Source organism: Dendrobates tinctorius, unplaced genomic scaffold, assembly GCF_039654945.1.
Source record: "Dendrobates tinctorius isolate UK_male_01 unplaced genomic scaffold, ASM3965494v1 ptg000257l, whole genome shotgun sequence".
Classification (NCBI taxonomy): domain Eukaryota; kingdom Metazoa; phylum Chordata; class Amphibia; order Anura; family Dendrobatidae; genus Dendrobates; species Dendrobates tinctorius.
The window spans coordinates 4,885,001-4,911,681 of NW_027361924.1; the positions used below are offsets into that span (position 1 = coordinate 4,885,001).

Consider the following 26,681-nt stretch of genomic DNA (forward strand, 5'->3'; position numbering starts at 1 on the left):
CAGGAGACTCTTCAGCTTTATGGAGGAGTTAGACCATATACACCCTGCAGGGGAGATTGATAAAGAGATGTGAGATTGGTAGATATTATACAGTTGTATGAGATAAATTTTAGATACGTTCAGATATCTTTTATCTAACAAGTACTAAAGCAATATATCTAATCTATGTTTCGGCCGCTGCATCCTCGCCCAGCTGAGGTGACCATGGACGAAGAGGAATCGTAGGAGGCATCTTCTAGTCATCTTTCTGTCGTCACTGTACTTAACCACTGAAAGTCCAAATTGAGATATAAGACTTTGGAATTCAGAAGGTCCACTATATTGAAATGGGTGGGAATACAGCACCCTGTAGACCAGTGTTCCCCAACTCCGGTCTTCAAGAGCCACCAACAGGTCATGTTTTCAGGATTTCCTTACTATTGCACAGGTGATAATTGCATCACCTGGACAGGCAAGAATTCCAACACCTGTGCAATACTAAGGAAATCCTGAAAACATGACCTGTTGGTGGCTCTTGAGGACCGGAGTTGGGGATCACTGCTGTAGACAAACAAATCACGGGGAGGTGCAGGAATGTGCGTTGCAAAATGAGACAGGAATAGACCACTATACAACCAAACAAATAATACAAATAAATGGTCAATGAAAAATAATGGTGTGTGAAGTGGGTGGGGATAGAATACAACATCATAACCAATCCAATCACTCGATTGGTCAATGTACATAACGTTTTGTGAAGTGGGTGGGGATAGAACACTTTTTTTTTTTTTCTTTTTCCATAAACTAATTTATTTATTAATTGAAAACAGCATATAGTTACAACATTTCTAAAGACAACCAAATAGGTAGTTTTCACTTTTTATTAACCAGTTTAAATACTAGAATGATCACAGTAGGAGATTTGTCATGAAGTGGGCGGGGATAGAACACTAACGGCTCAAATCAAAGCAGCGCTTACTGCAGAAGATCAGTTATAAAGTGGGCGGGGATAGAACACTAGCTGCTCAAATCAAAGCAGCGCTTACTGCAGAAGATCAGTTATAAAGTGGGCGGGGATAGAACACCCACAGTTCAAATCACAGCAACGCTTACTGCAGAAGATCAGTTATAAAGTGGGCGGGGATAGAACACTAACGGCTCAAATCTCAGCAGCGCTTACTGCAGAAGATTAGTTATAAAGTGGGCGGGGATAGAACACTAACGGCTCAAATCATAGCAGCGCTTACTGCAGAAGATCAGTTATAAAGTGGGCGGGGATAGAACACCCACAGTTCAAATCACAGCAACGCTTACAGCAGAAGATCAGTTATAAAGTGGGCGGGGATAGAACACTAACGGCTCAAATCTCAGCAGCGCTTACTGCAGAAGATTAGTTATAAAGTGGGCGGGCATAGAACACTAACGGCTCAAATCATAGCGCTTACTGCAGAGATCAGTTATAAAGTGGGTGGGGATAGAACACTTAAAGCGAACCTGTCACCAGGTTTGGACGATACTAGTTACGGCCAAAGCCTTTCAGGGCTTTTCTACAGCATTCTATAATGCTGTAGATAAGCCCCCGATTCGACCTGCAAGATAAGAAAAATAAGTTTTATTATACTCACCTGCAGTGCGGTCCGGTCCGATGCGTGTCGCAGGTCTTGGTCAGGCGCCTCCCATCTTCTTGCGATGCTGCCCTCCTGCCTGCTTCATGGCTCCCGGCATTGCGCGCCTGCGCAGGCGTACTTATCTGCGCACTGCAGTACTTTACTCTGCCCTCAACAGGGCAGAGAAGTACTCCTAGCTTTCATCACATATGAAATCCATATTCGTAACTCTACCCCAGTTTTCAGGCTGGGAAGTTTTCTGTTGTCCTACAGATTATACCTAATGTGTTCTAAAAATGGTACAGATCAGTCCCTCCTGCCTGAAAGTTCTAGAACCTTCTCTATGTCACCGAATGGACTGTTAATAGCCTTGTTCCAAGTTTTCAGCACAGCTGGCGTGCAAGAATCACTAATTGCAGAAAGTACATTGTATAATTACTGTTCTCATTAGCCGATTATGAGCTGATTTAATGTATATCACCATCCAGTTACAGTAACATGGCCCTGTAACATAAGGGAAATGGCAAGTTGCTCGCTGATAGGCTGTTGTGTAATGAATTAATGTCTTGTAACCACACTCGGCCTTCGGGGACCGAGCACAGTTAGTCAATTAGCGCAGCCATGTAAATTTGTTCTTGTTTGCATAAATAAAGCAAGGACCTGATAGAAGATGTATTAGTAAAATCAAGCCTTAGCTGACAGCCGTCTGCAAGGAAATCGGTCTAGAATGAAATCTGGAGCGGCGCCAAGCTGTAATAACGATATGCAAGATCTGCTTCATGAACCCTTTTGCCATAAATGTGATTTTATGAAAGTATAACAAAAGTATCTCAAGGGTACGGAGGAATATTATTATGATGCCGCCCTTCCAAGATCCGTTTGATCTTTTTGGTTGGACGTCAGATAAAAGAAAAAAATCACAACAGACACTGTGAAGAACGGACCCATCAAGTGCATGGACAACGCACGTGGTGGACCATTGATTGGCATCAGAGCCTTACTGCCCTGGTTTTTTGGGTACAGTGTCTTGGCCCCAGGCCGACCCTGACAGACTTGATATTGAATCTTGTAATTTCCCATAATATCAGTCTTATAGGTTATCAATAATGTTGGTAAGGCCTCCAAACTAAGGCTGGGGTTGTCCTAAATTGTAGCCCTATAGTCAAATTCTGTCATCGTATCACCCAGATTTAATACATTCCTTTAAAGGAGTCAGCACTGTTTAGCGAAGAATGGTTCTTGTGTCTGTAAGGAGTAGGGAAAGGCCTGGCAAAGCCACTTGTCTTAGTCCTACATTCAGCGGCAATTCCTTCTTGAGCTGAAGATCTGAGTAATTGTCAGACTTGATGCTATAGACTCGCTCCCCGACAACCAAATTGTATAAACTGTAACTATGGTATTTTCCTGGTCACCAGACTGTCAGACACCAAATTATGATGTTGTATGTCTCTACAATTACTAAATTCCCTAAAGAGGTCTTCACATTAACCAGAAAGTGCATAAAAGAGATTCTAACGTCAGTAAGTAGTAGGGTAAGGCCTGACTTGGCTTCTAACAAGTCCCCCTTGACCAGGCTTCATTCTATGGTTGTATTATCATTTTCAGATTGTCAGACATCAAATATTTGATGTTTATGTATTTAGCGGCCTTCAGCTCAATGTCGAGTCTTGGCAACTTGATGGATGAACAATCTGTAGAAAGAGCGACTTTGAGCAAGCCTCGATTGGTCCAGCAGGGTCTTCTCCACCGTTAATAGTATCTCTCCATCGGTTTGCTGGTCTTTCTCTTCGCCTTGTTCCTTCTATTCTTCAGACGATGATGTCGTTCTTCAGTGATTGCTTTCTTCGTATGATGTCCAAAGTAGGCAAGTCGTAGCTTGGTGATGATTCTGCCTTCTAGTGACATTTCTGGCTTGGTTTGTTCCTGAATTGATTTGTTTGTTCTTCTTACCATTCGTGGTATTGATAACATCCTTCTCCAACACCACAATTCGAAGACGTCGATTCTTCTTCTGCCTTGTCTCTTTAACGTCCATTTGCGCCTTCATCGCCAGTGAAATGTTCCTTGATGTGAAGACCTTATCCAGTGACTTCGTTGTTGATTTGCCCAGAGCTGTTCTCCTACTGACTCCCAATGTCATCGCTGTACCTTGAGTGATTGCTGATCACAGTAGGTTGAAGTCCTTTACAACTTCTAGTTCATCGTCGTCCATCTCAAATGTGTCCCGGTCATACCTAACCATAGTGAATATCTCAGGCTTTGTGTTGAGTAGCAGTCCCATGTTCCAGCTTTCCATCTTCATGCTCCGTAATAAGTCCTTCATTCTATCTACGCTTGTTGCTGCCATATCAGATTTTTTCGAAAAGGAATTATGCTGGAGGAACTGAATTTTGGTGTACAGCCTTCCAAAAAACAGTGTCACTTCTGTCCACAAATTGTTTGTGTTATAACACAGCTGAGCCTTGTTCTGTACTGCTTTTGGGACACACGTCCTATTAACCTGAACTCCATCACCCCAGTCATTTTCTTTCCTCCATCTCTGGCTGGGTTTGGCCTCTCAGGTTAATAGCAGGTTAGGAATCTTGTAATTTTTGGGGAGGATTCTGAACTCGTAGACCCGTGAATCAGCCCGTTCCATTGTGTGGGATCTTTTGTAACCATCATTTATTCAGGAAACATTTACGGCTCCGCGGATCAAGGAGTTTAGCTTCCCTATTCTTTAAGTAGCAAAAAACGTCCTGTGGGACGATGGGGAGTTAAGCTGCAAAATTATAAAACCTCTAGTTGCAAATATTGTAAAAAAAAAAAAAAAGGCAAAAATGAAGAATCCACTTTAAAAGGAACATTTTATTGAGACTAACCCATTATGAAGTGCAAATGCTGCCCCATCAAGTGCCAAAAAATGACACATGACACTTCCTGAAAATTTTCTTGAGGAACAGAGTCCCATTTCTATGGAGTCACTTGGGCGGAACTCAATTAAAGAGGTCATATCCAACTACCTGGATCCCATAGTTTACTCAATATTTGGATCTTAAGTCCTGCGTGGCAGTAGTCGCCATGAGGTTTCATACAAAGCAATATTTGAGCACGAAAACTCCTTTATCCCTTTTTAAGGAGGATGTCTAGTATAAGAATAGACAAAGCTTCTGTCTTCCAAATACAGCGCCCCCCCCTCTCGGCGCCATTGAATTAACTGGTGCAGAGCTGCAATACCGCACACAACCTGTAGACAGGGGTGGTGCTGTTTTTGGAGAAAGCAGCTATTTTAATCCTGGACCTCCCTTTTTTTTTTTTTTTTTTTAAGCTCGGTCATCTGTTACGTTAGGAAGAGCATGACAAAATAGCTTTATCCATAATGGGGAATTTAAAAAAACAAAAAAAAACCCCACAAAAATCTGAAATAAATAATACCGCAAACTACTTCTATAAAGCTTTTATTGAGCTAAAAGTAGATGAAACGCTCAGGACCATTGCATTGAAGTCGAGGACAGATGCATTTTATAGAGGATAGATGAAGGTCATCCAGGTGGGCGGATGTTGTACAATAAAGCAAAAATCGGCCTCTTTACGGCGGAAAAAAATAACAGAACGATCGTCTTTTTCACTGCAGCAAGACATCAAAGCGGTACGGCTGTATAGGCGCGCGCTGGGAAGGGGTTAAACCCGCCGATCCCCTTTTGAATCCAGCAGCCGTTTTTCTTTATCTGTCCAGCTTTGGGTTACGGATGAAAGGTTTTTTTTGGTTCTTCTGAGCTCCTCCAGAGTAAAATGAGTAATGTACAACACGGATGGTTCTCAGAAAAGATTATGCCTCGGGGGGAGCGGGCCGAGAACAAGGGAAGGAGCCGGCTTTCTGCCATTTGATTCATGACCTCATTACCTATTGAAGAAACGGCGGACGGCTTCATCTTTCCGCCGAAAAACGAAGGTTCTAAAAATACTCTAAATGTCAGAGGTGCGGTGCGATTCTTCACAGTAGCGGAAGGAGAATGTGCGAGAAGCCGTGTCCGTCCGCGGAGCCGCGGGGATGAAGCCCGGACTAAAGGCGATAACTAAAGTTAATAATCTGCACATCTGGGTCTGTGTGAAAGTGCAAAAAATTAAACCTTGTTGTGACCCTCATTTATTTATCTGGTTTTGGTTACAAAGTCTCTCTTACCTGCGCCATTTTTGTTCCACAGTAATCCCTGCAGCCATTTTTATATGAGAAAGATCTATAAAAACGAAAGTTTTGCTGCAATCTAAAATAGTGAAATAACGTGTTGCTATAACTTGTACGGGGGTAGGGGGTCTGGGTTCTGATGTCACTGCGAATCCGGTGTGTCACCTGTGTCAGTGGCGCCTCTGCGTGATGGACGTCGTGACACTTAAGACTCAGACTTCCCTCCCAGCAATTTGACGGCTAGAAATAAAAAAAAATAAAATAAAAAAAAAAGCTCTTACTGCTCATCTACGGTGATGAATATTTCCCACAGCTGTAAATCAAGGACTCTATTCCGCTACATGGAAGTACAGACATTAATATAATCACACTCCCCAGGGTCTCCAGAGTGAAAAATCTCTGCCCTGCACTTATTTACAGTGCCGCAGAAATCCTACTTTTATCTGCGGAAGTCTGGAGGCGACGTTGTGGGAGTTCTCCTTCACATCTTAATGTATCTGCTGTAAAACTATCCACGTCGTAACTACTATAATACTGCCCCTATGTACAAGAATATAACTACTATAATACTGCCCCTATGTACAAGAATATAACTACTATAATACTGCTCCTATGTACAAGAATATAACTACTATAATACTGCCCCTATGTACAAGAATATAACTACTATAATACTGCTCCTATGTACAAGAATATAACTACTATAATACTGCTCCTATATACAAGAATATAACTGCTATAATCCTGCTCCTATGTACAAGAATATACCTACTATAATACTGCCCCTATGTACAAGAATATAACTACTATAATACTGCCTCCTATGTGCAAGAATATAACTACTATAATACTGCCCCCTATATACAAGAATATAACTACTATAATACTGCTCCCTATGTACAAGAATATAACTACTATAATACTGCTCCCTATGTACAAGAATATAACTACTATAATACTGCCCCTATGTACAAGAATATAACTACTATAATACTGCCCCCTATGTACAAGAATATAACTACTATAATACTGCCCCTATGTACAAGAATATAACTACTATAATACTGCTCCTATGTACAAGAATATAACTACTATAATACTGCTCCTATGTACAAGAATATATCTACTATAATACTGCTCCTATATACAAGAATATAACTACTATAATACTGCCCCTATGTACAAGAATATACCTACTATAATACTGCCCCTATGTACAAAAATATAACTACTATAATACTGCTCCCTATGTACAAGAATATAACTACTATAATACTGCCCCCTATATACAAGAATATAACTACTATAATACTGCTCCCTATGTACAAGAATATAACTACTATAATACTGCTCCCTATGTACAAGAATATAACTACTATAATACTGCCCCTATGTACAAGAATATAACTACTATAATACTGCCCCCTATGTACAAGAATATAACTACTATAATACTGCTCCCTATGTACAAGAATATAACTACTATAATACTGCTCCTATGTACAAGAATATAACTACTATAATACTGCCTCCTATGTACAAGAATATAACTACTATAATACTGCCCCCTATGTACAAGAATATAACTACTATAATACTGCCCCCTATGTACAAGAATATAACTACTATAATACTGCCCCTATGTACAAGAATATAACTACTATAATACTGCCCCTATGTACAAGAATATAACTACTATAATACTGCTCCTATATACAAGAATATAACTACAATAATACTGCCCCAATGTACAAGAATGTAACTACTATTATACTGCTCCCTATGTACAAGAATATAACTACTATAATACTGCCTCCTATGTACAAGAATATAACTACTATAATACTGCCCCTATGTACAAGAATATAACTACTATAATACTGCCCCCTATGTACAAGAATATAACTACTATAATACTGCTCCTATGTACAAGAATATAACTACTATAATACTGCCCCTATGTACAAGAATGTAACTACTATTATACTGCTCCCTATGTACAAGAATATAACTACTATAATACTGCCCCTATGTACAAGAATATAACTACTATAATACTGCCCCTATGTACAAGAATATAACTACTATAATACTGCCCCCTATGTACAAGAATATAACTACTATAATACTGCTCCTATGTACAAGAATATAACTACTATAATACTGCTCCTATATACAAGAATATAACTACAATAATACTGCCCCAATGTACAAGAATGTAACTACTATTATACTGCTCCCTATGTACAAGAATATAACTACTATAATACTGCCTCCTATGTACAAGAATATAACTACTATAATACTGCCCCCTATGTACAAGAATATAACTACTATAATACTGCCCCTATGTACAAGAATATAACTACTATAATACTGCTCCTATGTACAAGAATATAACTACTATAATACTGCTCCTATATACAAGAATATAACTACAATAATACTGCCCCAATGTACAAGAATGTAACTACTATTATACTGCTCCCTATGTACAAGAATATAACTACTATAATACTGCCCCTATGTACAAGAATATAACTACTATAATACTGCCCCTATGTACAAGAATATAACTACTATAATACTGCCCCCTATGTACAAGAATATAACTACTATAATACTGCTCCTATGTACAAGAATATAACTACTATAATACTGCCCCTATGTACAAGAATATAACTACTATAATACTGCCCCTATGTACAAGAATATAACTACTATAATACTGCTCCTATGTACAAGAATATAACTACTATAATACTGCCCCTATGTACAAGAATATAACTACTATAATACTGCTCCTATGTACAAGAATATAACTACTATAATACTGCTCCTATATACAAGAATATAACTGCTATAATCCTGCTCCTATGTACAAGAATATAACTACTATAATACTGCCCCTATGTACAAGAATATACCTACTATAATACTGCCCCTATGTACAAAAATATAACTACTATAATACTGCTCCCTATGTACAAGAATATAACTACTATAATACTGCCCCCTATATACAAGAATATAACTACTATAATACTGCTCCCTATGTACAAGAATATAACTACTATAATACTGCTCCCTATGTACAAGAATATAACTACTATAATACTGCCCCTATGTACAAGAATATAACTACTATAATACTGCCCCCTATGTACAAGAATATAACTACTATAATACTGCTCCCTATGTACAAGAATATAACTACTATAATACTGCTCCTATGTACAAGAATATAACTACTATAATACTGCCTCCTATGTACAAGAATATAACTACTATAATACTGCCCCCTATGTACAAGAATATAACTACTATAATACTGCCCCCTATGTACAAGAATATAACTACTATAATACTGCCCCTATGTACAAGAATATAACTACTATAATACTGCCCCTATGTACAAGAATATAACTACTATAATACTGCTCCTATATACAAGAATATAACTACAATAATACTGCCCCAATGTACAAGAATGTAACTACTATTATACTGCTCCCTATGTACAAGAATATAACTACTATAATACTGCCTCCTATGTACAAGAATATAACTACTATAATACTGCTCCCTATGTACAATAATATAACTACTATAATACTGCCCCCTATATACAAGAATATAACTACTATAATACTGCTATGTACAAGAATATAACTACTATAATACTGCTCCTATATACAAGAATATAACTACTATAATACTGCCCCAATGTACAAGAATGTAACTACTATAATACTGCTCCCTATGTACAAGAATATAACTACTATAATACTGCCTCCTATGTACAAGAATATAACTACTATAATACTGCTCCCTATGTACAAGAATATAACTACTATAATACTGCTCCTATATACAAGAATATAACTACAATAATACTGCCCCAATGTACAAGAATGTAACTACTATTATACTGCTCCCTATGTACAAGAATATAACTACTATAATACTGCCTCCTATGTACAAGAATATAACTACTATAATACTGCCCCCTATGTACAAGAATATAACTACTATAATACTGCCCCTATGTACAAGAATATAACTACTATAATACTGCTCCTATGTACAAGAATATAACTACTATAATACTGCTCCTATATACAAGAATATAACTACAATAATACTGCCCCAATGTACAAGAATGTAACTACTATTATACTGCTCCCTATGTACAAGAATATAACTACTATAATACTGCCCCTATGTACAAGAATATAACTACTATAATACTGCCCCTATGTACAAGAATATAACTACTATAATACTGCCCCCTATGTACAAGAATATAACTACTATAATACTGCTCCTATGTACAAGAATATAACTACTATAATACTGCCCCTATGTACAAGAATATAACTACTATAATACTGCCCCTATGTACAAGAATATAACTACTATAATACTGCTCCTATGTACAAGAATATAACTACTATAATACTGCCCCTATGTACAAGAATATAACTACTATAATACTGCTCCTATGTACAAGAATATAACTACTATAATACTGCTCCTATATACAAGAATATAACTGCTATAATCCTGCTCCTATGTACAAGAATATAACTACTATAATACTGCCCCTATGTACAAGAATATACCTACTATAATACTGCCCCTATGTACAAAAATATAACTACTATAATACTGCTCCCTATGTACAAGAATATAACTACTATAATACTGCCCCCTATATACAAGAATATAACTACTATAATACTGCTCCCTATGTACAAGAATATAACTACTATAATACTGCTCCCTATGTACAAGAATATAACTACTATAATACTGCCCCTATGTACAAGAATATAACTACTATAATACTGCCCCCTATGTACAAGAATATAACTACTATAATACTGCTCCCTATGTACAAGAATATAACTACTATAATACTGCTCCTATGTACAAGAATATAACTACTATAATACTGCCTCCTATGTACAAGAATATAACTACTATAATACTGCCCCCTATGTACAAGAATATAACTACTATAATACTGCCCCCTATGTACAAGAATATAACTACTATAATACTGCCCCTATGTACAAGAATATAACTACTATAATACTGCCCCTATGTACAAGAATATAACTACTATAATACTGCTCCTATATACAAGAATATAACTACAATAATACTGCCCCAATGTACAAGAATGTAACTACTATTATACTGCTCCCTATGTACAAGAATATAACTACTATAATACTGCCTCCTATGTACAAGAATATAACTACTATAATACTGCTCCCTATGTACAATAATATAACTACTATAATACTGCCCCCTATATACAAGAATATAACTACTATAATACTGCTATGTACAAGAATATAACTACTATAATACTGCTCCTATATACAAGAATATAACTACTATAATACTGCCCCAATGTACAAGAATGTAACTACTATAATACTGCTCCCTATGTACAAGAATATAACTACTATAATACTGCCTCCTATGTACAAGAATATAACTACTATAATACTGCTCCCTATGTACAAGAATATAACTACTATAATACTGCCCCCTATATACAAGAATATAACTACTATAATACTGCTATGTACAAGAATATAACTACTATAATACTGCTCCTATATACAAGAATATAACTACTATAATACTGCCCCAATGTACAAGAATGTAACTACTATAATACTGCCTCCTATGTACAAGAATATAACTACTATAATACTGCTCCCTATGTGCAAGAATATAACTGCTATAATACTGCCCCTATGTACAAGAATATAACTACTATAATACTGCTCCTATGTACAAGAATATAACTACTATAATACTGCTCCTATATACAAGAATATAACTGCTATAATACTGCTCCTATGTACAAGAATATAACTACTATAATACGGCCTCCTCTCTGCTGTGCATATTGTGCAGTAGATGTTTGGTAGTAGGTGCTGGATTATTAGGGGGGAAGGGTTGATGGCCGCTTTTCACCACTCTCTGTTGTCTCTTTATTTTATTTTTTTCACCCAAGGAACTCCAGCCCCTCTGGCCTCATTCTCACCGCTGTGGTCGCTGTGTGCTACAAAGTCGCCATCCTCTTTGAAGGGTAGGTGATATCTTTCTTTCCCAGTTGGAGAATGCACTTTTCTTCCCACCTTTGCATTCGTTACTACTGACATATGGTTCTGCTCATCTTTTTCAACCTGTTCCTGAACGTAATTCCATAATTGCAGTTTAGACTGACACATCCATAGACGGAGTAATCGGTAAGAAAAAAAGGGCCAAAACATAAGAAAAGATAGCAGCCAGTCCCGGTACTTTGTGCTGACTGCTTCCAGATTACTGGATGCTGGATTGAAGGCTTTTCGCTGTATATTGAGTTTAGGAGCCTCTGAACACTTGGTTGCTGTAAGACCTCCCCTTTATGACCCTGCCATTTGCCAAGCTGGCGGATTTTACGAGCGAATTACGTTGTGTTTTTCTTAGCAATTTCCGTCTATTTTTGCCGCTCTTTCATTCCACCGCCGGCCGATATGACGGTGTCCTAAGTGAGAGCGGAGGAAAACTAGATTTTTCATATTTTTCCTTAAGGGGCAATTATGTTATTTCAGAAATGACAGTGCCGGCCGCTTCCCTTTAAGCCGTGCGACCACGTGAAGTCTCATCCCGAGATGTTCAAGCACACGTGAGAAGGTCTCCGCACCTGGTAACGCAGGAAGCAGCCAGAGCATTACAGGGAAAGAGAGGGAGCAATTGTCACTGGGGCGTAATAAGTGTCCAAGGCCAAAAGCTGCGCCGTTGGCTCATTAATGGAGGCCGGCGTCCTCCGCACACACAGAGCTGTAATGAGGGGGGACACAAGGGCCCGGACCTGTCCCCACAAAGCCCCTCCGCCGCCAACATGGTGGGCAGCACAAGGACAGTCTTGCTGTAATTAATGGGCCCTTCACCCACCTCGTGCCACTCAGAGCGGGCACTAATTAACCCTGTACAGCCCAAAGAGCAGAGACACGGGGCTGTGTATTAATAGATGGTTTTATCATTAGTGGTATGGCGGTATATATGGTTCTGTCACCCATGGGATGGCGGTGTGTGTATATAGTCTGTTATCCATGGGATGACGGTATATATGGTTCTGTCATCCATGGGATGACGGTATATATGGTTCTAACATATGAGATGGCGTTATATATGGTTCTGTCATACATGGGATGGCGGTATATATCATAGAATCATAGCGTTGGAAGGGACCTCCTGGCCCATCTGGTCCAACCCCCTGCTCAAAGCAGGATTCGCTAAATCATCCCAGTCATATGTCTGTCCAGCCTCTGTTTGAAGACTTCCATTGAAGGAGAACTCACCACTTCTCGTGGCAGCCTGTTCCACTCATTGATCACTCTAACTGTCAAAGTTTTTTCTAATATCTAATCTGTGTCTCCTCCCATTCAGTTTCATCCCATTGCTTCTAGTCTTTCCTTGTGCAAATGAGAATAAAGTTGATCCTTCTACAATGTGACAGCCCTTGAGATATTTGTAGACCGCTATTAAGTCTCCTCTCAGTCTTCTCTTTTGCAAACTAAACAATCCCAAATCCTGCAACCTTTCTTCATAAGACAGGGTTTGCAGACCGGACACAATTCTGGTAGCTCTTTTCTGAACTTGCTCCAGTTTGTTGATGTCTTTTTTTAAAATGTGGTGCTCAAAACTGGACACAATATTCCAGATGAGGTCTGACCAAAGAGGAGTAGAGGGCAATAATGACTTCACGTGATCTAGACTGTATGCTTCTGTTAATACATCCTAGAATTGCATTTGCCTTTTTTGCTGCTGCATCACACTGTTGACTCATATTCAGTCTGTGATCTATTAGTATACCCAAGTTTTCTTCACATGTGCTGTCACTTAGCCCTATTCCTCCCATTCTGTATATGCTTTTTTCATTTTTATTGCCCAGATGTAGTACTTTGCATTTTTCCCTGTTAAAAACCATTCTGTTAGTTGCTGCCCACTTCTCCAGTTTATTTATATCTTTTTGAATCCTCTCTCTCTCTTCTCTAGTATTAGCTATCCCTCCTAGCTTTGTGTCATCAGCAAATTTAATCAGTTTACCCTCAATTCCTTCATCTAAATCGTTGATAAAGATGTTGAACAATACAGGTCCCGGGACAGAGCCCTGTGGTACCCCACTTGAGACATTCTTCCAACTGGATGTGCAGCCATTTACGACCACTCTTTGGGTCCGATCACTAAGCCAGTTATGAATCCACCTAACAGTTGCCTTGTCCATTCCATACTTAGTCATTTTTTCAATAAGGATTGTATGAGAGACTTTGTCAAATGCTTTGCTGAAGTCAAGATATACTATATCTACAGCATTTCCTTGATCCACCCAATCAGTGATTCCGTCATAGAAGGAAATTAAGTTAGTCTGACATGACTTATTAGTTACAAACCCATGCTGACTCTGTTTAATCACTTCATTCTTATCCAGGTACTGACATACATGTTGTTTAATAATTTGTTCAAAGATCTTTCCTGGTATAGAAGTCAGACTCACCGGCCTATAGTTTCCTGGGTCCACCTTCTTCCCCTTTTTGAAGATAGGAACAACATTTGCTCTTCTCCAGGCTTCTGGGACTTCTCCTGTTCTCTGAGAATTTTCAAAGATTATGGAGAGGGGTTCAAAAATTTCTTCTGCTATCTCCTTCAGTACTCTGGGGTGTAATTCATCTGGACCTGGAGACTTGAATTCATTTAGGTTAGCTAAGTGTTTCCTCACTATCTTTCTGTTTATAGATATCCTGGATTCTTCTATTCCCTTAATAGGACAGTGAAGAACAGTTGATGTTACATTTCCTTTTTGAGAGAAAACAGATGCAAAATAGGAATTTAAAAGTTCGGCCTTCTCAACATCCTGTCTTACCATTTCATCATTTTCATCCTGTAAAAATCCTATAGCATCTTTGACTTTTCTTTTACGTTTGACATATCCCCAAAATCCTTTATTATTCCTTTTGACATCTCTTGCAAGCCTCAATTCATTGTCAGCTTTAGATAATCTGATTTGTGCCCTGCAGGTTCTGCAGACAGCATTATATTCTTCTTTAGATATGCCTCCCTCTTTCCATTTTATAAACATTTTTTTTCTTCCTTTTTAGCATGTGCTTAAGTTCTGTGTTCATCCATCCTGGCTTCCTTAAATGCTTCCTATTCTTCCCTCTTTTCAGAATTGTTAACAACTGTGCTTTGAGAATTTCATTTTTCAAGATTTCCCATCCTTCCTGGACATTTTTGTCTTGAAGGATATCCAGCCATTGGATCCCTCCAATTCTCTTTCTGAATCCCTTAATCCCTTGGTTCTGTCATCCATGGGATGACGGTATATATGGTTCTAACACATGAGATGGCGGTATATATGGTTCTGTCATCCATGGGTTGACGGTATAAATGGTTCTGTCATACATGGGATGAAGGTATATATGGTTTTAACATATGAGATCGCGGTATATATGGTTCTGCCGTCTATGGGACGGTCATTTATCAGTGAAAATATGTATTGCTGTGCACAATGGTTGTTTTTGGGTACATGATTTATGGTTCGGCCGGTATTGTAAATTGCGATGTTCCTGACTTCGTCTCTTCTTCTTCTCCTTCTGTTACAGGCCGTTTACTGAACAGATTTACAGGCGCAAAGCGAAGACCAAGAAATACCGCTAATGGCATCCGATTCTCTAGTGTTATCCAGCACATGGACCTATGACTGGGACTGTGGGCCTTACTGATCTAGATAATGTACTGCCAGGTACCCGAATACGATGTAGCGATTAAACAGTATTAAATATTAAAAGCCTCACAGGAGCAGTGACACCCCCGCCCGAGGCCACGTGCCCATGACACCCCTGCCCGAGGCCACGTGCCCCTGACACCCCTGCCCGAGGCCACGCGCCTCTCATACCTCAGTACTGTCGCTGCATCCATTGTGAGTGGACCAGCTGCGTTCCCGTACAACGTGGCCGCCTGCAGGTGTTTATGACTTTTATTATGCTGCTTGCACATGAATCTGTTTTTAATGTTCTTGGACCATTCATAGGACATTGTGTCTCACTTTATGCATTTTACAAAGATGGAAAAGTGAGAAAAAAATAAAGTTTTAAAAATAAAAATTATTCATCTTGAAAGAAATCGTATTCCGTCTGCTGATTATCTAATTTCACGTTTAGACTTTCCAGGGTAATTAGAGTAATGTTCCCCGAGCTGCAGCACATTGTGTCAGGTAATTATAGTGAACGGGAAGAAAAATATTATAACATATAATTGTCCTGTGTGATTACTGCCCCAGCGAGAGGCACAGTGCCTGCAGACCGCAGTCATACCGCCACCCCCCATATATACCACCGACACCCATAGCAGTATTATAGTAGTTATATTCTTGTACATAGGGGCAGTATTATAGTAGTTATATTCTTGTACATAGGAGCAGTATTATAGTAGTTATATTCTTGTACATAGGGGCAGTATTATAGTAGTTATATTCTTGTAAATAGGGGGCAGTATTATAGTAGTTATATTCTTGTACATAGGGGCAGTATTATAGTAGTTATATTCTTGTAAATAGGGGGCAGTATTATAGTAGTTATATTCTTGTACATAGGGGCAGTATTATAGTAGTTATATTCTTGTACATAGGGGGCAGTATTATAGTAGTTATATTCTTGTACATAGGGGCAGTATTATAGTAGTTATATTCTTGTAAATAGGGGGCAGTATTATAGTAGTTATATTCTTGTACATAGGGGCAGTATTATAGTAGTTATATTCTTGTACATAGGGGCAGTATTATAGTAGTTATATTCTTGTACATAGGAGCAGTATTATAGTAGTTATATTCTTGTACATAGGAGCAGTATTATAGTAGTTATATTCTTGTACATAGGAGCAGTATTATAGTAGTTATATTCTTGTACATAGGGGCAGTATTATAGTTATATTCCTGTATGGTGGGGGCAGTATTATAGAAGCCTTGCTATATAAGGGCAGGTAGAGCAGGTAATATTAGTCCTGTGACATCATTGGTTCATTATTGTAAATGACTTACTGGATTTTCATGTGTTCTGGTATAAATTACTTTCCTTCCTTACATCTCGCCTTTACCTGCCAGACTTCTTCATTAGATCCGGTTTCTGCTTGGTGTACAGTCATCATGTGGGTGAAGGAGACTTGGCACAGATGCCCCCGGTCTTGTGCCGGCTTCTCATTATTTACCGAATATTTCATTCTTGGCAGGAGAATTATGTTTGTTTCTCCACAAAGTAAGAAAATGTTACGAGTTCTCAGAAATGCAAAGGAGAAGAGTCCCAATACGCGCCAGAAGCCGAAGTGCTCAGATAATATGACGAGTTCCCTTTAAATATTAGTAATTATTTGTTTTTGTTCTTTTTTTATTCTGCCACAGAATTATATTCTTGTGTTTCTCAGGAGGTCGATAATTCCAGATATCTGACATCAAAGACTCCGACACTCCGTGCTTTTTGCCTTCTGCAGCTCAGCAGGCTGGTACAATACATATTAACTACTACACGGTCAGGGGGTCAGCAGAGTTTTGCATCATGAAGGACCCTTGCCCACGACCCCTGCGACCTTAGGCTCACGTTCATAGTAATGTTTGCTCACAGAGTCTTGAGAATCGCTTCAAAGCTAAGACCAAAGGAGCCTATGCATCTGGAATGTGCCAGGTCCTTACTAACTGGGCGACCATTACTTCACTAGGTCGCAAGGGTCTGAGAACCACCTGCAGGATTTGAGCCTTCACCACTGGAAGGCGTCTCTGCAAGTGCCTACTGCGGGGGTCATCACTGATTGGCTGCTCTGCACTTGACTAATGGGGGGGACACCCTGATCGGTTGCTACACATGTGACTACTGGGGTGGTCATCACTGATAGGCTGATCTGCACGTGACTACTGGGGGAACACCACTGATCAGCTACTCTGCACGTGACTACTGGGGGGGACATTCTGATAGGTTGCTTCACACGTGACTACTGGGGGGGTCATCACTGATAGGCTGATCTGCATGTGATTACTGGGGGGACACCACTGATCGACTGCTTCACATGTGACTACTGGGGGCCATCACTGATAGGCTGATCTGCACGTGACTACTGGGGTGACAGCGCTGATTGGCTGCTTCACATGCGACTACTGGGAGGGGGTCATCACTGTTTGGCTGCTCAGCATGTAATTACTAGGGGTCTTCTCTGATTAGCTGCTCTAAACACGTGTCTACTTGAGGGGGAGGGACACATCACAAATTGGCTGCACCGCATGTGACTACTGGGGTGAGGACACTACTGATCAGCTGCTCCACACGTGAATATTGGGGGAAAAACACCACTGATTGGTTGGTCTGTGTGTGCATGCTAAGGGTCGCCATTGATCGGCTGCACCGCTTTTATCTAAATGGGTCAACGCTAATTGGCTGCTCCGCATGTGACTATGAGGGGGGAGGGGACACCACTGATTGGCTGTTCTGCATGTGACTATGAGGGGGAGGGGACACCACTGATTGGCTGTTCTGCAATTGACTGAGGGGGGAGGGGACACCACTGATTGGCTGTTCTGCATGTGACTACGAGGGGGGAGGGGACACCACTGATTGGCTGCATCTTGTCCTTTATTTACATTGAGACCGGTTTCTCCTCTGAACATGGAGCCTGAACAAAAAGTGTTTAACACATTACATATGGAAATGTCCCTTTAAATACAGAATGAACTCGACGAACTGAAACCTGACAGGAGGACGAGCCGTCGTCACGTGATTGAGGTTAAACATTATAGCAGGTATTGGAGGAGGAACTAATGGAAATGCCGAAGCGGATGCGAAGCACTTAAGTGTCTATACCCCGTGTAGAAACGGTGGCTCAAATCAGCTGTGAATGCTGCATGCTGGACCCCCAAACAGAAAGGAGACCCCTCTACTGGTTATCTGCTACAGTTAAGCCAATCACATGAATACATGAGCTCATCACAGGGTTTTTCGGCTATTTTTCCCCATTATCTAGTAATGATCTGTAATTTTTTGGGTAGAATTTGGCAAATGATCAATTTTCCTGCACTGCCCCCGCAGGTGAAAAGAAGTATTACACATGTTTGATCCTCCAGAGTGAGAGACACGTTATTGTGCTTTTATGAAAATTGGACGTCCATCCCTCAAACGTAGATGAACTCGTTGAACTAAGGGATGAAATTGAGCGTAACGAACCAGAAACATAAACAACATATAAGTGACGGGCTGAGATATGAGGCGGTGGGAGAATCCTGTAATGTAAGGTAAAGATTTAAAGGGGAAGTCCACCTTAGCTTTACTAATGTGATCTAGAGGAGTCAGGTTGGGTTGTCGGAGGGGGAGATGTCCAAGTATATAAATAAAGAGCCTAAACTCCTGGTGCAGCACATTCATTAGAGTTCACATTGCGGTATTATTTTTTTTTGATTCTTGTTAAAAAAAGAAAATAATGTAAGTTCTATGGAGTGTTGTGGTTGCGCCATGTGAGCCCGACTTCCGATAACAGCCGTGAGCAGAGCGTTATCGGGTTATAAAGGGTGACCTGCCTTTATGTTTCATAAGCTCGGGTTGTTATCACTGCGGGCTGATGTCCAACACAAAGAAGTGATTTCTCGGAGCTGTCGCGGTTGGAGTGCGTTACGGCACATGTGGGGAAAGCCGGAAACATCGTCTCTCGGTCATGTAACCGCAGGATGTGGTTGTCTACTTAACCTTTTTTATCATTTATAGGATCATAATTTTTGGCTAGGTAATGCCGCCTTATAATTCTAACATAATACCAAGATATAGTGATTTAATAATACTAATACAGCATATATAATACTGCCATATACTGATTAATAATAACATAGAACACACATAAAATCACATATATTGCCAATACCATACTAATACATAGAGCATATGTACTACCACAATATAGTGCTCAAATAATGCTACCTTACCAACAATACGTCCAGATAGCGCCTGGATAATACTAACATTCACACAGCTTGCATAGTACCACCACATACTGATTAAATAATAATGCATCCAGCGCTATATTGTTTCAAGATAATACACATATAACACACACATATATAGTGCTAAATTGACGCTAACACATAGTCAACATAATAAGTCTGCATAGCGCCTGGATAACACTAACATGAAGCACACATAATACTACCATATAGTGCCAACAAACTGACCAAGCAAAAATATGTGCCATATTGTGATTCTGCCATGTATAGCCCTAATAATACCACCACACAGTGCCAATATAAAACACAAACATCCCACAGAAATTTCCTCATAAAATGCCAATATAAAACTGACACATTCACACCACATGCCGTGCTATAGTGCTAATAGGAAACGTGACACAGCCTACATAATGCCGTCACATAGTGCTGATATAAAAAGCACATATTCAACCAACATAATACCACTACAAACTGCCAATATATAGCTGGCACATTCACACCATATGGCATGCATGATACGATGTCCATATAAATCTGACACAGCCCACATAATACCGCCATGTAGTGCAAAAATAAAACTGAAACCTGCAGCCAGCATAATACTGCCATACTGTATCAAAACAGATAGGCAGAGTCCACAAAACAAGCTAAAATTGACACAGGCTCCAATATGCTTCCATATAGTGCTCAAATAATATGCGCTATTCAGATATCTCCTTACATACATATTATGTAACATAGTTCCTACCTAATAATGCAATTTAATTCTAAAATTATACCGCCATACACCTCAAAATAATACTGGTTTCTATTGATTAGATCCTGAGGTTTCGCTCTTTGTGGATAGGTGGCCTCAGACTTTGACGCTATCATTTCAAGTGGTCGTATCTGAGCCCAGAAGTGAGATAGTATATTGCGGCTTTCACTTTTACAGTGTGCACTACAGGGCCGTTTATTTATTTTTCATTCTTGTAATAAGTCTCCGTGAAGCCGTCTTCACAATCTTCTCCTACAAAGGAAGCGGCTGATTTATCCATCGCTCCTAAAATAGAAACCCCGGATAATTTCAGAAGAAAATTCATCGAGTCCGGTCACGTCCGCAGAATACGAGGACCCTTAAAGTCCCAGCTTTTCCTCACCGTCCCCTGAGACCCCAGACCCAAAAATATCCTCTGCAACTGACCCCAAGTGGATTTCCCTGGAACTTTGTCACCGCTGGTATTATTTTAAATATAGAAGGGAAAAGCCATGGAGACATGTCCTGCATACAATATTAGCAGTCACCCAGCTTTCCTAGCCCCCCAAATGGTAAAACTTCTGTCATTTGCAACTTTTTGGCAGTATTTTCCAACCAGTAGCTCTCCAGCAGATTCAAAACTACTCCCCCCAATCAAATCCTGAAAAGTGGAGAGTTTTCAAAGACCTCTGCTCAAGGAATTCCAAGAAGGCCTCTGTCCAACATCCCATAAGGACAGCACCCAACTTTCCCAAACTCCAGAACGTCAAATCTTCCTGATTATTACAATAAAACCTCCATAATATTTCATTTTCTTACCCAAACTCCTGAACAGGCAGCCTTCATGTTGGCCTCCATAATACATCCTATTGGCACCCAACTTTCCTAAGTTCCTGCGCTGCAAATCTTTCCCCGATATTGCAATTCTGCTTCCATAATACACACGTTCTTACCCAACTTTCCCAAATCCCTGAACAGCAAACATTTACATTGCCCTACATAATACTTCCTATTCCCACCCAACTTTCCCAAGTTCCTGCATGGCAAATCTTTCCCTGATGCCACATTTCTGCTTCACGTTCTTACCCAACTTTCACAAACTCCTGAACAGTAAACCGTCACATTGTATTTCTTAATACCTCCTAGTGCCAGCCAACTTTCCCAAGCTCCTGCAAGGTAAATCTTCCTTTGATACTGCAATTTGACTTCCATAATATCTCACATTTTTACTGAACTTTCCCATGCTCCTGAACAGCGAAAATTCTTGTCCTCCGTAATCCCTCCTATTGTCACCCAACTTTCCCAAGCTCCTGCAAGGCAATTCTTTCCCTATCACCACAATTCGCACAATTCGACTTCCATAAGCTTTCACTTTTCTACCCAGTTTAAACTTTATTAGCCTCCATTATACCTCCCATTACCACCCAACTTTCCCAAGCTCTTAATGATAACTCTAACTATCCGGCTCGTCGTGGGGATGCAGGGGTCCGGCCGAGCCGCCTAGGAGTCCTATAATGGCGCCTATATAAGTAATCGTCCTAAACATAGAGTAAGAAGCCAGGATCATTCATAGTGGAAAATTTAGGATTTTTTGTTTTTTATATTCATTTTTGGTAATAAGGAAATCACATTGTCAACGACTCGGCAAAAACAACCTGCCTGTAATCCGAGGCCACGGGGGAAAGTTTCCAGCTCCTCTCGGATGGCAAACAGAAAGTTGGCAGGAATCGGGGCCGCTATAAGGAAACGCGACAATCCTGGAAGTTTACACTTTACCGTATATGGAGGACATGGGGCCAAAACATACCATCCACCCCCCTCACCCCGAGAACCAAGAGGCCGTGTGTTCTGCAAAATCTGAATATTACGCAGCGGCGAAGAACATCACATCTTGTGCCGGCGCTTCCCTAGAATCCCTTCCCGATAGGGGAACATTTTCGGGGTTTTTTTCGTTTTTTTTTTTTTTTTTAATTTTTCTCCGTTTCTTCCAAGGGTCATCGTTTTTCATTTTTCTCGGCAGACAGAATATTCGTTATCTGCAGGGGCTTTCAGACTGAAGTGATGTGTTGGAGATCTCTGCTTAATGTCAGCGAATGGAAGCGTTGGTTTATTTAGAGCCATTCTCGCGGCGTTACAATGTATCAGCGACGTCCTCATAGAAAATAATGGTCAGGAATCAGGGTGTCGAGTAAGATAAAGGTGTGCGTTCTGGAAACACCAGGTGGTTTGGTGTCTGATGGGCAGGAAATACAGGTATCGGCCTCTGGGTGTAAAGTAGAAAGTCCCCATTCACTGACAGCAAGTGGCAGCGCTTTATATTATGCAACCATGAAACCTTACTGACATAATACCGGAAAGTCTGGTTCTGTCGTTCTCATTCCAGGTCCCAGCCGCTGTTCTTGGAAAAGTTTTGTTGCAATTTACCCAACCCCTCTCCCCCCATTACAGCTTTTGCGCATGTTGGGTGAAGGGTTCCCCGGCCAGAGCGCCCCCATTAGATAGGCACCCCAGAGACGCTGGGTACAGGTGGTATCGACCAAGTTTTGGGGAGGGGGGGGGTCGTCCTCCGCACAGATGCCGGGAACATTCCAGACATGCCATCATGTGTTTGCTATTTACTAAGTTTTGGGTGACTCAGGGGTAAAACAACATTGTCTGCGGAGGAGATGACAATGCATTTATTATTGTGCGAGATTATTAATAATAATTACCCGGAGCTCGGGCAGGTGGTTGGGCAGAAGCCAGGAGTGAAAATGTCATATCAGCAGTGTGCGCACCACTGTACAATGAGGTCATTTATTCCGAGCCGCGTTCCCGTCACTTCAGATGGCGTATTCATTGAGCCTGTCACCTGCAATGTCCCACCTATAGTGCCTGCCACCTGTGCCCACCACCTGCAGTGTCCCACCCATAGTGCCTGCCATCTGCGATATCCCATCCATAGTGCCTGCCATCTGCGATGTCCCACCCATACTGTCCGCCATCTGCGATGTCCCACCCATAGTGCCTGCCACCTGAAATGTCCCACCCATTGTGCCCGCCACCTGAAATGTCCCACCCATAGTGCCCACCACCTGCAGTGTCCACCCATAGTGCCCGCCATCTGCGATATCCCATCCATAGTGCCCGCCACCTGAGATGTCCCACCCATAGTGCCCGCCACCTGAGATGTCCCACCCATAGTGCCCGCCACCTGAAATGTCCCACCCATAGTGCCCGCCACCTGAAATGCCCCACCCGTAGTGCCCGCCACCTGAAATGTCCCACCCATAGTGCCCGCCACCTGAAATGCCCCACCCGTAGTGCCCGCCACCTGAAATGTCCCACCCATAGCGCCCGCCACCTGAAATGCCCCACCCGTAGTGCTCGTCACCTGAAATGTCCTACCCAAAGTGCCCACCACCTGAAATGTCCCACCCGCAGTGCCCGCCACCTGAAATGTCCCACCCATAGTGCCCGCCACCTGAAATGTCCAACCCGTAGTGCCCGCCACCTGAAATGTCCCACCCGTAGTGCCCGCCACCTGAAATGTCCCACCCGTAGTGCCCGCCACCTGAGATGTCCAACCCATAGTGCCCGCCACCTGAAATGTCCCACCCATAGTGCCTGCCACCTGAAATGTCCCACCCGTAGTGCCCGCCACCTGAGATGTCCAACCCATAGTGCCCGCCACCTGAAATGTCCCACCCGTAGTGCCCGCCACCTGAAATGTCCCACCCGTAGTGCCCGCCACCTGAAATGTCCCACCCGTAGTGCCCGCCACCTGAGATGTCCCACCCGTAGTGCCCGCCACCTGAAATGTCCCACCCGTAGTGCCCGCCACCTGAGATGTCCAACCCGTAGTGCCCGCCACCTGAAATGTCCCACCCGTAGTGCCCGCCACCTGAAATGTCCCACCCGTAGTGCCCGCCACCTGAAATGTCCCACTTGTAGTGCCCGCCACCTGAAATGTCCCACCCGTAGTGCCAGCCACCTGAAATGTCCAACCCGTAGTGCCCGCCACCTGAAATGTCCCACCCGTAGTGCCCGCCACCTGAAATGTCCAACCCGTAGTGCCCGCCACCTGAAATGTCCCACCCGTAGTGCCCGCCACCTGAAATGTCCCACCCGTAGTGCCCGCCACCTGAAATGTCCAACCCGTAGTGCCCGCCACCTGAAATGTCCCACCCGTAGTGCCCGCCACCTGAAATGTCCAACCCGTAGTGCCCGCCACCTGAAATGTCCCACCCGTAGTGCCCGCCACCTGAAATGTCCCACCCATAGTGCCCGCCACCTGAGATGTGGACATGATCCCAGATGTGGCCGGGCTGTAGTTATTCCGCCCCGGGACGTCGGTCTTGTAGGAGATTTCTGTATTTCTCTCTACTGTGCATTAATGTAGCAGCAAGGAAGACAATGTTCTTTGCTTCCCTGCATTGCTCGGCCGGACGAGTTCTCTCATCCATGGTCTCTACCTTGTCAGGACACATTCCCTACACCAAGACACTTCTGATTTTAGAGTTTCTGTCCCTTTAAGGGGAAGCGTGGCCGCTGTTCGCACTGTTTTTTGCCTTCCCCAGGATCAACAATGCAGAACAGCTGCACTAAAAATAGGCTGAACTAGATGGACATAAGGTTTTCCTTCAGCCTTCAAAACTATGTTACTATGAGATGGGCGCTGTCCCGGGTGCTGAACGCGGGGTGTGATGTCCAATCATGGAGAGCCCATTGTCCCATTTATCTGACCGGTAATTCTCATTAATGCCCAATTGTCACTATAGTCCACACATTAGCGGTAACAACCCTTCGGTGCTGCTGTTCTGTTATCTTCCACATCTCTTCCATCATCCCTCCCAATATGTAATGCACATTCTATCTGTGCTTCATTTTATCCCCGTTGCCTGAGCATTTAACCTCAAAATGCAGCAATTTTCCATTTTTGTTTTCTTTACAAATGTCCTACCGTTTTGCGTATACAGCTCCTGTGCAGAGCTATGTGTACAGCCTGCTCAAGAAACTGTATAGTCTGATCCTGCAGTCAGGCGTTCCTCCTCTTGATAACCCAGGGACTGATAGAAAAGGAGGTAATATGTGACTACAGGGTCTGACTACATAGGGTTCGTTTTGTAGTCTGTTACTATGGAGACGCATAGGTCTGCACAAGAGCTGTAGACACAAATCAGTGGGAGATTTTTAAACAAGATTGCTTAATATATGTTTCCTCTAGTGTTTTTTTTTTTTTTACCTTGTGAGCAACATGAAGGATCTAATGAGTGAAAATCCGTGAATGGAAAGATTCTAAATCTATTCTTTAATTGTGGTATTCTTAACTCTGCCTTCACGTTTCCTAGCAGCCCCTGCTGGTTCAGCTTCTGTAAAAGTAAAGATATGTGCCGTAGTCTGAGAAGGAAACGCGTCCACCAGAACGCAACGCAGAAAAGTGCATCTAGACCTATTTAAAAGAGGGAAAGTGTTTGTTTTTGTAAGGTAAAAGGGAAAGTTTTGAATGTTCTGCTGCCGTTTCTGCGCCTCCTGCCTGTCCCAGACACGGCTGCTCGGCTCCTCCCTTTGCCCCAGTTTCTATATTAATCTCCATAGAAATAAACTCATAAATTGTAGGAATATAAACAAATGTAAACTTCAAACAAAGGCAATCTGGGGCGATCGGTGAGGTGAGACGATCAGGATCTGTGCTCGGCTCCGCTCCTCGCCAGTTCCCCTGCAGCATTATTCCACCTCGCTTATTTCTCCTTGTTGCACCTTCCCTGATTTCTCCTCCGCTCCAGTCTCCTCTCCTGCTCCTGAACTGCGCACGCTAACTCCGGTGTCACTGTAGGATGTGGCCACCTTGCTCACGGGTCCTGCTTGTTCAGCTGCTTCATCTTTTAAAAGGCAAAATTTTATGCAAAATTGTCCCGATTTTCATCTGAAAAAAAATGGGACACAATGTATCCGTTAAAATAAGAAAAGGAAAGTATTTTATGTCTTTTTGTAAGGAAAAAGAGAGAAAGTTTTGAAAGTTCTAGCTGCGTTTCTGCATCCCCTGCCTTTTCCAGACATGGCTGATCTTCGCCTCATTTTGCCCCAGTTTTTAAATTAATCTATCCATCAAAATAAAGTCATGAAATGTAGAAATATGCGTAAAAATCGGATGCTATATATATAGCCGGAGGGCTA

The 26,681-nt window shown here is 41.5% G+C and overlaps 1 protein-coding gene across 7 annotated transcripts in view; it reads left to right on the forward strand.

The window, feature by feature from the left end:
• Positions 1-15,942, forward strand: part of PEMT (phosphatidylethanolamine N-methyltransferase) — a 68,242-nt gene extending 52,300 nt beyond the window's left edge. For 5 of the 7 annotated variants that reach the window (XM_073558500.1, XM_073558501.1, XM_073558502.1 and 2 more), the window contains 2 exons: positions 11,792-11,866; positions 15,423-15,942. In XM_073558500.1, the coding sequence (XP_073414601.1) occupies positions 11,792-11,866; positions 15,423-15,477 (130 nt within the window). In that variant the 3' untranslated portion in view covers positions 15,478-15,942. The remainder of the gene's footprint in view (positions 1-11,791; positions 11,867-15,422) is intronic. The other 2 variants (XM_073558504.1, XM_073558503.1) reach the window with 1 other exon arrangement.
• Positions 15,943-26,681: the final 10,739 nt, after the last annotated feature.